The sequence below is a fragment of the Aptenodytes forsteri genome, unplaced genomic scaffold (genome assembly GCF_000699145.1).
Source record: "Aptenodytes forsteri isolate BGI_AS27 unplaced genomic scaffold, ASM69914v1 Scaffold5, whole genome shotgun sequence".
Classification (NCBI taxonomy): Eukaryota; Metazoa; Chordata; class Aves; order Sphenisciformes; family Spheniscidae; genus Aptenodytes; species Aptenodytes forsteri.
The window spans coordinates 3,263,022-3,278,088 of record NW_008795672.1 but is presented as its reverse complement, the minus strand read 5'-3'; the positions used below and the strand labels follow the sequence as shown (position 1 = coordinate 3,278,088).

Here is a 15,067-nt window from a genome sequence, read left to right as displayed (position 1 = left end):
GATGCCTTCATGCTCACCCTCCCACAGGGGTGGTGGGATCAACCCTGTGCCATCACTCCTATCCCTTCCCAGGAGGGCACAGACACTGTGTATCATAAATGCACGTGGGCTGGCATACGCAGCTGTGCTGCAGGTCAAGTCCAGTATGTACGTGTGAGCTTGTCTATGGGACAACTAGCTGTAATGGCATAATTATTATTTGCATTTAGATGGGACTGCAAAGCCAGGTCAGGACAGGACCTCTCCATGCTCTCTGGCATACAAATACAGTGAAAACAGAGAGCCCTGCTCCAAGGGCTTGCCCTCCAAGTACGAGACAAGAGCCTGCCCACGGACAGAGGCAGACAGAAGAATATCAAGAAATAAAAAGATGTTGCTCCCTACCACAATAGGTAAGTTATAACGCAGATACTGTCAATCACTCATAGGCGGAAGGGCACAGGAAACTTCTCAGTGGAGTAATGGGGCAGTTTCAAGGATGCTTTCAAGGAGCTGCCCCTAGGGAGTGGGGCAGCGTGGGGAAGGCATAAAAGTGCTCATTGGGCAACGTAACAAGTTGGCAAAGGAGACTGAATCCCAGCTGATGGGTAGAGGGGATCAACACAGTAATACTGAAGGGAAGATGATTAGGAGAGGAGAGCTGGGAATGACAAGCCAAATCCCTATTACCAAGGGTTGAGGAAGCAGAGTGCTAAATATTCTCACCATGCCTCAGCAGCGTGACAGATATTGAGAGCCTAATAAAATGAAAGGTTATACATTGCTTGAAATTCAGAGGAATGTGGTAATCTACTTTCTCAGACCCCTTTGAAATAACAGCCAGAATGTATTATAAATGCAGTACTTGCTGGTGCAGCTTGTTAGCTCTATAACATTTAGGCAGCCACCAGCATCCTGGGGGGGGAAAAATCACTTTTTGTTTTTTCCACAGGCCGTACATCAGCACTTGCTGATTTTTAAAAAGGAGAAAATGACCTTTATGCAGTTTGCTAAAACATTTTACTTTGTAACAGTGGGCCATGGCCTCAGCTGGCATGCAGCAGCGATGTACCAATGCAAATTTATATACACTGAGCCTAAAACTTTTTACCCAGTTTTTGATTTAGTCATCCTGAAGTGATGAGGCCAATTCTACCCTCTCTCTCTGTCTTCCTGTGAGCCTTTCCTTGCAGCACCCACTACTCTGACAAAAATGTCATCCTATCAGTGAGAAATTAACAATTTGCTCAAAAATTTAAATACTGTTCAATTAGCAAGTTTGGGCTACTTTCAGTATAGGCCTACTTTCGGTAAAATGTATGTACCCGCAGAACTGCCACTGTTCTTTACGCAGTGTAATCTAACTTCTTTGAAAATCTTATTTACTTCTGTTCATTGTGCTAAAACAGCCAGGTCTAAGACGCTTGTTTACCAAAATGACAATCTATCTCACAAGTGTTATCTCAGAAATTCTTTTTCTGCTTTGCCAGCTTTGCTGTACCTTTAGGGAAAGCTTTTTCCACTGACAGATATTATACTGTATTGAAGTTACTTTTTACATCAGTTTCATGAACATCTTGCAAACCATTCTGCAAAGCTCGTTTCAGAATTGTTCCTTTAATTACTGCTACTATATCACCAGCACCTACCTTTTATATGGTATGTTTTATAAACATATCAAAAGAGTGGTTTATTTGGGTTTCAATCTGACCTCAAGCAGTGTAAGACACAGTGAAGCTTGCTATCAACTGAAGTAGGGATCTCCGTATTGTTTGCATTGCTGTGAAAAAACTCATTTAAAATCTCAAGAAGGCTACATTGGCACAACTTTCTCCTGGAGATCAGCAGTAATTTTGACAGGAGCTATATAATACAATAGAGTTATTTGAATAATATGCCCGACTTGCTAAATGTAAAGATTACGTTCAGGTTGGAGTATTGAAACGCTTCATGTTACAAACCGTTAAGAATTAGGCTTCCTTTAGTGAGTCTTTAATTGCATTACTCCTCTCATGCTCCAGAAAGAAATTGGTACTGGGTATAGAGGAGCGTAACGCTTGCAGTGCTCCAGCATTACATGTTGCCGATATTGAGATGCACATAAGGAATGAGGCAGTGAAAAGAAGGGTGTCTTGGTGACTGTTCCTTGTCAGTCACCCCTAAACTGTTCTTAAGCTCTCTCAGACTCGTCTGTCCTTAGATAAAATTGGCTTAACATTATTTCACTTCCCACAGGTATTGTTCAGATAAATTCACTGCTGTTTGTCAAGTGCTCATATGCAGCCTGGATACCCCCACAGAAATTCACTGCAAGATGAGGATGCTACATCTAGGATCAAGTATTGAATGACAGAGAGAGGAAAAATATTGACTAACTGCATTCTCCAAAAGAGGCATAGGTCCTAAAGGAGAAACAATGGCTGACAGAAGGATTACAAGTAATTTATTTTGGCAGTCACAGATGAACCAAGTGACCACATCAATTTTGCAATCTCACTTTGAGCATTTTCTAATTTGTAAGTGTTCATCTTCACAATCTACAGTTAACAGAGGTTGTTATATAGGTAATACAGACATAATATTCACAGTTCATTTGTGCAATTACACACCCTGTTACGGGACTGGCCCCCTGCCTTGCATCGTCATCAACATCTAGATTCACAGCCCAGGTCTTTTCCTATAAAAGCTCACAGGGAGGCTCCTGAAAGACAAAGCTGTTACGCTCTATTGCAGCTCAGGCACTCAGAAAGCAAAAGACATACACTTTGCCACTGGGTTCTCACTATCTGCTGGTAACAAAAATGCAGAGTTAGGAACCCAGGGTTGATTTCAACTGTTGGAAAGGAGTCAGCTGGCATACACACCCTTATTTTTCTGTTGCTTGGGATTTGTCTAAAGCAAATCAAGAAAACAGTATTAAATCATTCCTGACACCGGGATGAATCTTCCTTTGAAATCCAAGCCCTACACCAAATCATGCCCTTCTCAAAGTTTCTTAACACAATAGTTGAAAACTCTTTCTTTGCTTCTAATAGGATAAACAATGTTATCCACAAATACAGCAGGGTTTTTTTTTTTTTTAATTGAGCTTGAGGCAAACAGCCAGCATGAAAATTTTCAGCTCAATTAATCAGAGTTTAGAAAAAATTACAAACAATGGAAAAAAGTTTTTTAATGGCAATGGTAATGAACTTATATTCCAGCAGAGCTTTCAGTTTGCTCTGTAAGTATTCTACTACTGGGGCATAAATGTCTATGCTTTTAGCAATCCAAAATTTCAGTCTTAATAGGAAGAAGAAATTCTAGTGCAGGGAACAGACACTGGGCTGGGAATCAGGATATACAGATTTTGTTGTTTGTCCTGCTGCTAATCTGCTCCTGTGGTTTAGAGCAAATCCTTACTTTATCTTTTTCTCTGCACTGCTCTTTGTCTTTTCCAGTTAGGTTTTAAGCTCTTCAGGACAAAGACGATCTCTTACTAATTTTTGCATACCAACACTCACAATGGTCCCCTGCAGATCCCATAGGCATTAGCAGAATATATGCATTAAATTATAGTAACTTTTCTATTTCATTTCTGATTTTAAAAATTCTGCTAATAACGAACAAGTTAAATGTAAAACACTGCTTTCCATTGGCTACATTCCCTACAATTCCTGACGGTAACAAGCATTTTTTTGCAGTATTATTTTTGCCTGTTTCCATCTCTGGAACAGAAGAACATCTTATAGCACTTTGCGTAGAGGCCTGTGACGTGTTCCCAACTAATGCAAGACAACAGCGGGTTGAGCCTTGCCTGCCCGAGGAACAGATATCTCATTCACAGTCACCCTAAACCTTAAGACACTGCAGAACCGCTGCAGTTCTCCTGTGCAATGGGTTAAATCAGAAAGGGCACGAAATGGTAGGCACATCTCAGAGGCAACAGAAAAAAGAAAATGTTTCTATTTGGTATCAGACTTGGGCACATAGAAAAGGCACCCGAGGGTGGAGGAGTTGGCAGCTCGCTCTACTTCCTAAGCAGTGCAGATAAATGTTAGTACACATCACCGAGCTTTAGGTCACTCCATAAGTGATTCCTCAGCCGCGAGCCTCCACAGACTCCTGGATCAATGACACTTAGCATTGCTTCCTACTGAGTAAGGCCCACGCTGGTGTACCTTTACCTTGCTAGAGCAATGTAAATGCATTGAATTATAGCTGTAATTAAGCATTTGTGTTTTAGGGAGAAATATATTTGTAGATTCAATTCATACCTGCTCCGGGGGAGGAGGGTTCAAACATACTAGAAGTATCACTGCACGTGTTGGAAGCTTGCTCAGAGAGCTTCTTTTTTGCACTTCCATCTGCAGACTTATGGGACTTCTTTTTATTCTTCACCAGAATTTTGTACATTAAATCCATAGGGCTTGGAAGAGGAACCCCAGGTTCAAGCTTGCAGAAAAAGGAAGAGAAATTTGTCACAACAACAAAAGAAATGAGCTTATGGCAATTTCTTAGGGCCCACATGCTGCAAGATAATTTTGTAACCTCTGTAAGCCCTGTTAAAATGAAATGTATTTTGCACAAGAGGTAACCTCAACATTAAATGAAACAGGGCTACTGAAGGCACTTAAGAAGAAAAGAAAAATGCTTTATGAAATGTCTACGGTAATAACCGAAGTAAGTATTATTTCAAATATGAAAGCCTACATTATAAAATGGCAGCTATGAGAATCAATTGCATTTAGAAGATTACAATTCACTGTATCAGAACAATCTCTGCATCAGAAATTATATGCTTAAGTCACCAACAGCTCACGTTTAACCCCCTCCTTTAGACTCTGTTTTGAAAGGCCATGTATGAAGAATGACACAGGACTGAAACACTTAAATAAAAATTCACACAGATATTTGCGATCTGATAAATGCCAAACCATATTACCGGGTATTTTTCCAATGGATCCATAAGCAATGCATCTCCAAATATTAATCTGCAGTACTCTGCCATTTTTGCCTGTTGTTTAGGACTAAAGGGGACAAAAGAAAGAAATAAGTGAGTCCTACTAATGCTACAGAGTGAAAGCAGCAATAGTGGAATATCTAATATCCCTAAACTAGATACAATTTCCTGATCCAATTGCTGTGAATTTTTCAGAGAACCAGATAGATCATGCAATTATTCTGATTCCTCCGACAGAACTTATCAAAAGGATCATACATGAAGTAAAGTCACTAGTCAATTAAATAATAGTGAAACTGAACTTTTAACATTGAGGTATATTTTCCCATGCACTTAGCAGAAAATAAAAAAATGAGGCTGTCAGTTGTTACCTTTAGGGAAATAACCGTTACATGAATTTGCCTCTTTCAGGCAACATTTTTATTCAAAGTTTAAATATTTTCCTCCTTATGTTACTTTATACACATGCCTGGCTTTCTTCTCACACCCTGCCCCCCCGACCCCATTTGCATTTCGTTCTCTTTTTGTCATACCTGACCTAAGGCATAAAACCCAAAACAGTTACGCAGAAAGCAGTCTCCTGTGCAGGTGTCTCGGTTAAATTTCCCAAGCCAAGGGTACCTATCACCTTACTCAGCATGCCTATGATGCACAGCCATACAGAAGAAGGGGCGGAAGACATTACTTGGGTCTCAAAACCAGCAAAACTGCATCAGTTATAGACACTGGTAGAGAAGCAGCTAGTTTTACTACAGATTTCTAAAACGCACTTAGTTTTACTGCAGATTTTCTGCAAAATGCAGCCCACTTTCCCCACCCTATTTGTTAGCCTGTGTGAGGTGGGTGCTGTGCCTGTGCGGCGTGACAGCCCGTCCAGCCGCAGCCCTGCCCGCAGCTGCAGCGGCACCTCCGCACTGCGCTCCACGACAAAGCACTGACCCATCTGCAGACCTCCTGGGCTGGGTTTGCACCAAAAGCTTGCAGTGCTCTCGCCAGCTCACTCAGAAGTATTTCCTCTGACATATCCTCACCGGCAGAAGTCATAGCGTAGATGTAACTGTGCTACTGCTAAGCCGTATTATGTCGATTTGGAGAATTGCTGTATCAAGTGCCGGTATAACTGCATTTTATATGCATGTAACTACACACTGCATGCATGTTATGCGTGTATAACTGGGACCAACATATCAGGACAGCCTTTTTAGTGGGGATCTGGATGTAGTAACAAGCTGCTAGGTGGAGCTGCTCAATGATCATTTTAGCTTGTTTGGGTACGTGGTCAGATTCCTTTTGTAAAAATCTTTGAATTTTATTTAAAATCAGATCGAGTGTCAAATTTTACCATAGTAAATTACTTCAGTGGTTTTCATGACATCCTCTAGAAGTAAACTGAACCTCAGTAAACTCTACTTATAATCAATTTTCCCAAAGTGCAACCAAAGAATGAAATAATTCCTGCACACCAGTGATGGGAGTTTTAGGACTGAAGATAGGTTATGCTACTCAGAAATATTACTCAAATCATCTTAAAATGCAGCTCAGTGCTACAGTCACTCTCTTTCTAATTTTAGGCGACTGTGTATTTTTGTTATACGTGCCTGTTTAAAATCTGTAACATCCGAGCTTAGGTGTCTTTAAAAGTTTCTTTTTTTGATACTCTGTTGAGAAGTCTCGATTAAAGGACAGGTTTCTATTGCTTAATATAACTTCCTCAACTACTGTTAATTATGATCTGCCTATCACGGAAGATACGCGAATGGTATAAGCAGTTATGTTACCATGGAGCTATTTTTCATGACAAAATAGAGCTGGGTACATAGGAAAAAAGGAGCGCTCATTTTTCTCTTGCAAACTGAAGAGTATGACAATCGCTGTGTCTAGTTCGTCAGTAGCTACCAACTGAGCACCTGGCAGCGGAGCTCCTCCTGGGGTCAGCAAGGCCACAGCAGAGCTGAGATAAAGGCTGGGTGGCATTTGAATCAGAAAACGTAATTTCCCTGAGATCAGCATTCTGGATGTCCCTTGACGCAGATACAGGGTGAAGCGGTCATCAGCTCAGTCATTGACAAAACATATTGCGAGGAGGCTTTAAATTATTCCGCAAAGCTACGCAAGCGTTGCATGCAGCTTAAATCACTACAGCATTTTATTAATGCTTTCTTTCGCGTGCAGCCAATTCTGCAAAAACGCTAAAAGCCACTTTTAGCCGAGGATGGAAAATTAAGATGAAGACAAGCAAGGCAGTGGAACTAAGAACCCACAAGGGAGAAGGTGATGGGAAGAATAGATCAGGCTATGACAGTGCGTTAGCTATTTCTAACCGCCAGCTACCAAGGAAAATAAAGTCACCTCACTCTAGCAAGCAAACAGGCTGGGTATTTGCTATAGGTCTAGGGGTTATTATAGCGAATTTTGTTTCAGTCTTCTCCACCAGTGTATATTTTGAATAGACCCATGCTCTTAGGACCCAGAAAGTTCAAAGGACATCTCCTTGAATCAGAAGAGCACAATTATTGAAATCGTAATAATTCGATGTGACATCAGCATTTTTAAAGGGGCACACCAACTCCAAAGAGAACTCTCGATAGGAATCAAAAAAAAAAAAAAAGCAAGAGTTAAATCTAATAAATTTCAAACTATCACCACAGCTAGAACAAATTCTTCTGATCTTCTGTGTTTAATTACATGTTTACATCAAAGAGAGCACGGTAAGAACTTTCATTTTTGCAAAAGAGAAAAATGTAATGCAACATTATTTAGGTTTAGTGCATAAATTCCAATGTCACTGCATCCCAGAGGCAGAAAGAAGGAAAAGGAAAATTACGGGGAAAAACTAACAGGTTTTAATACTATGAGAAAATCTTGCAGTAGTAGACAAGGCCAAAGTAGGAAAATCTTGACATTACAAAATGACTTGTCTCTGTGAACTGGACGATATGCACAGATATTTTTAAAAGCTCCTAAGAAGGAACTCTCTCAAATATATATAGATATATATAGATAGACAGATAGATAGATAGTTTCAAGAGATAGACCATTAGTAATAGTATAGATTATGCATTACTATAATAGTATTTTAAAAGTTGGAATATCAGTTTCTTTTTATTTTCCCTTCTTTCAAAATTATGAACCAGAGCCACAGATTGAAATACCAACTTTTCTACATCAACGTATTTCCCTGTTCGTGTTACGGAACAAAAAAGCAGGTATTTCCTTTTCCACATTTCCTGTTATTGGAAATTCTCTCAGCATTCATGTATTGTAATGAAAATTGATTGCTTCAAAAGAGCTGACTTTATCTGCTTTATGATTTTCACTGTGCAGACGTGGACGGGGAGCACATAGACTAATTATATATGCCCCCAAAATGTGCCAGGGCAAGGGAAGATAAAGCGGGAACATGATACCTGGAGATACGGAAATATAAAGAATATTAAGTAATGTTTTCATTACCATTACTGTATTGCTTGTACTTTGTTTTACTGTGTTTGTATTATGCCTGTTATGAAGGTCAATCACAGAGGCTCTTTGGCACTACTGCATGACTACTGCTCCTAACGTTATATTATTATCACTTCTGCAGAGATACTTCTTCTGCATAAGACAAAGACACAGATGCTTCCCAGAAGAGTCTAAAATAATTTAAAGTGTAGGAAGAAAGAGTGATAAAAATCCTGTTAATATTTGAAATAACAATTCCAGCAAGAAACCAGCAATATGAATAACTGTAATTAAATTTAATCTTGGAAGCAATCTTATATGGATACTGCTCAAGGATCACTTAACCTTTTTGGTATTTCATCAGTGCATTTCTAATTATAGAGTGTCTGCTTTCAGATTTGCAGATTGCTTATCTTCTTGCAAGCCCAATTTCAAACGTCAAGGTCTTCTTGAGGTCTTTTCAACATTTTCAGGGCACTTTTCTATTTTTTGATAGAACCACATCTTTTCTTAGTACTGCCTTTTTTCAGTGTGCATGGTTTCTCGTCAATATAAATGATGGCATACATAATATTTTATAGTCTAAAACTTATATGCTTGCCTCTTTCTCTAAACAACTTATTGTACAAAAACAGGCAACAATGAATATACTACATAGTGGAGTTATAGTAAAGGAACTGAAAATTCTTCACATGCTATAAAGATATTAGAGAGGAGTCCTTCTAGGAAAAACACTGAAAGAAAGCAAAATGAGATGTTTAACGCTATGTGCTAATAAGTGATTTGTTCCCTAGGTGGACAAAAAGTGTTAAAAATATTCTCAGGAACATCAACCAGAAGGAAGAAAAATTGCATTTTAAGTCCAGTGGTGATTAACGCTGCCATTCTTCACATGCTATAAAGATATTAGAGAGGAGTCCTTCTAGGAAAAACACTGAAAGAAAGCAAAATGAGATGTTTAACGCTATGTGCTAATAAGTGATTTGTTCCCTAGGTGGACAAAAAGTGTTAAAAATATTCTCAGGAACATCAACCAGAAGGAAGAAAAATTGCATTTTAAGTCCAGTGGTGATTAACGCTGCCATATCTATGGTGGTGTTGTAAAACTTATTTACCTCCGATAATCGCAGTCTGTTTAAAAGCCGTGAATACAGAACACAGGGTAAAACCATATTTCTGTTTAAGCCAATGCCAAAATTTCTACTGATTTGTACGGGACCAGCACTTCACACATGAATACTGACTCTTGTAACTTGAAAACCAGAAGAAAAATTTGGTCACCCAAAAGTAGGAATTGATGTCAGGATTTGTTTGACAGCAATTCTATAAAAACACTTAGCATTTTTTGTTAATACTTAGGAAAAGTCCATCTTTAAGATCTAGGTGAAAAACAACATTCCAAGTAAATGAAAAGAGAAAAGGAGCATTCCATGACATTAGGTGAAGGCTTCTATGAGTGGCATGACTAATTGCAGATTTCTTTAGCAACCAGTGAAGAAATGAAGGGATAATTGTAGCAGTTGGTAAAATAACTAGAAATTATTTTCAGCCAAAGCAAAATTAGAAATCATACACATTAAGTCTGATGATTTACTGCAGCAGAAAATAATAAATAGCAATAAAGCCTCAGAAAGAGAAAATACTTGATACTGCTTTTGCAGACTTGCTTTGCTAAAAACCTGTGTTACAGCAATGCATGGAAAAGGACATGAAGTAATACACTTAGCAATAATTCATTATTCCATGACTGGAGTTTTCTGGAGAGAAAGGTCCAGTGGTTTCTGTGGGGCTAATTGTAAAGATCAGAGTAATGCAGCAATAGCTCTGTTCCCTTTTTGACGTATTCCTGCAGTACCACACCACCTTTAATTTTGACAGTGTTCCATCTTGTAGTTTTAAAGCCACTTTTGTACATAACTTATATCTGACAGGAGTTTATTTTATTTTTTTTTTTACTTCTTTACTTTCCTAGAATAGAACAGATCACCCTGGAATAGCTGAAGATTTAAGTCTTAATGACTTTAAAGGAAGAAAAATGTAACCCTTCTGGTTAAAATAAATTGGATGTTGCTTTTTCTCTGCCTTATAGTAAACACAGTGAATGTATATTTTAACAAATACAGAAGAATGAATACAAAATATAATACATTGAAGAATAATGGTTGAGATCTTTTCGAAAGACCAGAGGTTGCATTTGGAAGCACTGAGAAAAGCATTTTGAGTTAAAACCTACAGCAGTAGGTGAGCATAAGCAAGTCCAAAGTGATATAACTTACACCAAAAAGAAAGGAGCGAGGGGACCGATTAGAGAAAGAAATTAAATACAGTATCTGTGTGGTCTTTCAGAGGAAGACAGAACTAACTAAGCAGGATTTAACAGGTAGCTGTTTGAATCATGACGATGTGGCCTTTAAATGTGCGTAGAGCAAGCACGTATTTGCCCACAAAAGGTAGCGTAAACTTATACTGTAAGGTATACAGGTAGTGTGGGTCAGCTCTCAGATTTTAAATTTTTCTCCCTACATCATTTTTGATCAGTATTGTCACATCTGTTCTTAAAAATATTCTCACATAGCTTCTTCTACCAGTTCCTTCCCTTATGACGAGAATGTTCTTCCTAAAACAATGGAAAAGCAGTTAGCCCTCACCCTTTTCCTCTTCAAGAAGCAAAAGTGCCAACATCTTTTCTGGTTTGTATTAAAACATTCATAGTCGCCCAAAGATTATTTTTTATTTCACATTTAAAAAAAAAAAAAAAAGGTTTCTCAGTCCAAACTGGCCCCAGAAGTGTTGAAAATGTTTTCACAGCAGAAAACAAAAGGGGAAAAGGCAATTCAAGTTACAGCACATGTTATGTGTCAATGTCACCCCACTTTGAACCATGTTGTCTCTATATTCAAAACCAAAGTTAATGTCAAACTTAAAAAAGAAAAAAGAGAACTAAAACAATAACAAAAATAAAAAAGATCACTGGGACAAATTTAGAAGTGTTCTCACTTATTTTTTCTTTTCTTACACAGAAAAATTGTCCTTTGTAACTACCAAAAAAAAAAAAAGAAAAAGCGAAAGAAAACAGCTTAGGCAAACTGGTAATTTTTGGCAGAAAAAAATGGAGCAGTTGCTGGCCATCCATACTACCCATTTTGCAATCCTAGCTAGTCTATGGTTCTGGCCTCCACTTCTAACACATGAGAAACAGACCAAGTTCTGTGCACAGAATATACTTATAGTGCAGAATAGGGTCATAAGCAGGTGAAACATTGCTTCTTTTTCTTTGATGAAATACCGCTACGTTCCAGCAGGACATACCGAGACTGTAAAGTTAACACAATTTGTCTCACAATTATTCAAACTTTCTTTTTCTTCCAAAAGTTCTAATTCAGGAAGGTTTTTAAGAACATGCCTGATTCATTCTGATCGTCTTGGTTACTTAGGCTGATACAAGTTCTTTTGGGTAAGAGCTGTTGATCATGTCATATAATAGAACTGTCACAAGTGCATACATAATTCTGTGCTTAGACTTTATAAAAAGTATAACACCATACAGGAAAACATGGTAATTACTTACGAATCCACATGATTTTCAAAGGAAAGGAGGATCGGAAAGGGCGATGTCTTAAATGCACATTCAGCAATAGCTTCTATTACTTCCTGAAGAATCAAAATACATACAGTTACAAATTTATGTCTCTAAAGAAACAGCGTTTTGGTCTTTGAAGACAGAAAAGACCCAGAGGTCTGAAATCATACCCAAAGTGCCTGAAATCAGACCTTCCGTTCTAAACATCCCAGAAAGCTCTGGATGTGCTTTTGCAGCAACCAAATTTTTCAACCTGAACTGTAATCAAATCTCCAAAATGTCTGATGAGCCTGAAGCACCGCATTTCTCAAGAAATGACTTATGTCTGCCTAAATCAATAGTTTAAATGTAAAACTTGGTCTCTGTGTGGAGTTGTTCCATGCCTGAAGTAATGACTTTCATAAACTATTTTCCATAATAATAAATGTTTTGTTTTGTCTGACAAATGCATATCTTCTAAACATCATCACCACAAGCACATATCCATAAAATCCTTAGTTACTCCGACTCACAAGTTTTAGTTCCCTCTTTTTTGATGAGAGAAACCCCTTTAAGGCAAAAGAAGGACACACACCCCCCACACCCCCCCACACCAAAAAACCCCATTACTCAGTTAAAACAGCTGGCTGAATAGTAATCATCAAACAGAGGGCACAGAAACTGAAACTTCTGTAGAAGTTTCCTTTCAGCTCTGGTGGAAAATGGCAACTGTAAATCTAGTAGAGGAATCATTTGATAACGCTAATTTTAGTGGGGCGCACAATACAGTAATGCACTCACTGTTACAAATTATTCAATGTTTCCCTGTTGGAACACAAAACTTTTTTCAAAAGAACTTATAAAACACTGAAGACTTTCTATATGCATTGCTGTCAAACTCTGGAGCCTGTTCCCTCCCAAATCATAAGGATGACTAAAACCAAAAAGATTTATCTATTTTAAACAAGCGCCCTCTGGGGATTCCTTTTGTTCATTTTCTGTACTTTTAAAGGCTCAATTGAGAAGCGTAACAGTAAGAAATCCACTCCCTAAAATGAAAGCTGAGCTTCTGGTACATTCTTCTGAAGTCGCGTTGCAGACTCCAGGACTGGAAGGAAAGCACAAGCCATCTCAAGACTTGCTGATACGAGCTAGCATACAAACAAAATTTACAGTCTTCATGTAAGTAGCAAAAAACACAGCTCACGCACAAATTGTTATAGTATCTCTTACAAGATGAGAAAGTAGCGCTCTCAGCACACACAGGTGGTGAATGACTATATTTAATAAACTTCAATCACCAAATATTTAAATGTTTCACATATCACTAACCATTCATGTGCTTCAACTAAGACTACTTCTAGCCTTTAAAGAAAGCAGAAAGGCAGAGCATTTATTGGGAGAATAGTAAATGGTGAAGAAAGCTGGGTGAAGGCAGGTAGGAAGCTGCAGTTTCACAGCAGCGGTTCTCCCATGGGGGAACGCACGACGGAGTGATTCCCCCTGCACACCTTCTGTCCAGCTCCAGTAAATCACTAAGTGCTGGTACCACCTTAACCCTGTTCAGAACCGGCGGGATTCTCAAAAGCATCTAAGGCAATTTGAAGAGGTACTGCCGAAAGCAGTCCTGAGGCCTTTCTTGCTCCTACACACTGCTCAAGCTGTGGAGTAAATCCATAAATTTATTTTCAACTGCCTTCTTAACTGCAAAAAGGGATGAAATCCAGCATGCATGGGGAAAATAACCTGAAAGAGTAAAATCAGGATTACACTCATGAAATCTGAGGATGAGAAGCTCAGGCATTGGTTCAGTGGAGAAACAGGTATGCTGGTGATTCAGTCTTGCACTGCATTCACATGTAAATGCAAATTCTCTATGGTCAGAGAGGAATGACACGGTAAGTTCCATACTTTATTCCAGCTGCAGAATGACTCACCTGAAACAGGTCTCCAAGGTATATATAAAGTACACACGCACAGATTCCTGGTTATGGCATGAAAAATATTGTTGGCTCCCTAAGATCTCACCCTGGCAGCAGCTCACAATCTGCAGCTGAGAGAAACCTTACTGATTTCTGTATGTCATGAAGCAAGGTAAAACCCAACCAAACAAAAAAACCCACAAAAACCCCAGCAATATGAGGATGGGGAGTATATATTGCTTCTGTCTCCACACTTCAGAAAGCCTATCCAAGGCAGTGAAAACTGACAGACTGAACAGAAGCACCGTGTGCCGTGGTCATGCCAAAAGCGTGAGCTGATAAATGATTCAGCATTCAAGACCCAGTGATCACTCGGAATTGATTCACACACTTCTGACACATTATTTCACTATCATTTTGCTCCTCCTCAGCCAAGCAGCACACTTTCAGTGTTGAAAAGAAACCAGCAGTCAATACATTTTTACATTTTTCTGTGTGGAGAAACAATATTTGCCCTGAAGAGTGACAGATGAAATATTCCTGAGTAGGTTTAAAATACCTTCCAATATCTCTCCTGCAAACACAATGCCTAGGGGTTGAACATCTAAATAACCAGGGATAATCCTCATTCCTGCTAATGATCCTTTTAAGAATCAGATTAACTTTGTTTTAAATTCCTGCTCATGACCAAAGGAGTTGAGAGCTATCTTCCTTAACGAAAGGACTTCCAGCAATCAAACTCTACGCATATAAACACAATTGGCTTCGTATAAACATAACTGGAAAGTTAATAACAAACATGCAAGAAGGTTGTGTTTTACATTTTCCTGTGCTTAACTCCATCAGTGGAGAGTTAGAGAAAACAAATTGAAAAAAAGAAAGGAGTGTTCTGGTGCGAGTGAAAGTTGGTGCTTTTTCTGTGTGGCAGTATTGTTTGCTTTAGAAGACAAAAAAAAAGCCCCAACAACTCATGCTTCAAGCGCGGGAGACATGCTTCCAAGCTGTAGCTAGCAGAGAAGCCACACCTAACACCTGTAACATAACCAAATCCAGTAATGAGTATTTTTCCACATCTTCTTGCACACAGGTAAATCTAGAAACATATTTCCATGGCAAGTTCGTGTCTCAGATGGACAAGAATTATTTCTTCACGCTTCAAAAATGGTATCCTGATGTATCATTATAAGCTGTGCTGACTACCAATCTTAATACTATAGGAAAACA

The 15,067-nt window shown here is 38.7% G+C and overlaps 1 protein-coding gene across 2 annotated transcripts in view; it reads right to left on the bottom strand.

The window, feature by feature from the left end:
* Nucleotides 1-15,067, bottom strand: part of PLCB1 (phospholipase C beta 1) — a 315,759-nt gene that overhangs the window by 99,028 nt on the left and 201,664 nt on the right. For both annotated transcript variants that reach the window (XM_019472918.1, XM_009282521.2), the window contains exons 11-13: nt 11,931-12,013; nt 4,904-4,988; nt 4,236-4,413 (exon numbers count right to left, since the gene is read on the bottom strand). In XM_019472918.1, coding sequence (XP_019328463.1) covers nt 4,236-4,413; nt 4,904-4,988; nt 11,931-12,013 — 346 coding nt within the window. The remainder of the gene's footprint in view (nt 1-4,235; nt 4,414-4,903; nt 4,989-11,930; nt 12,014-15,067) is intronic.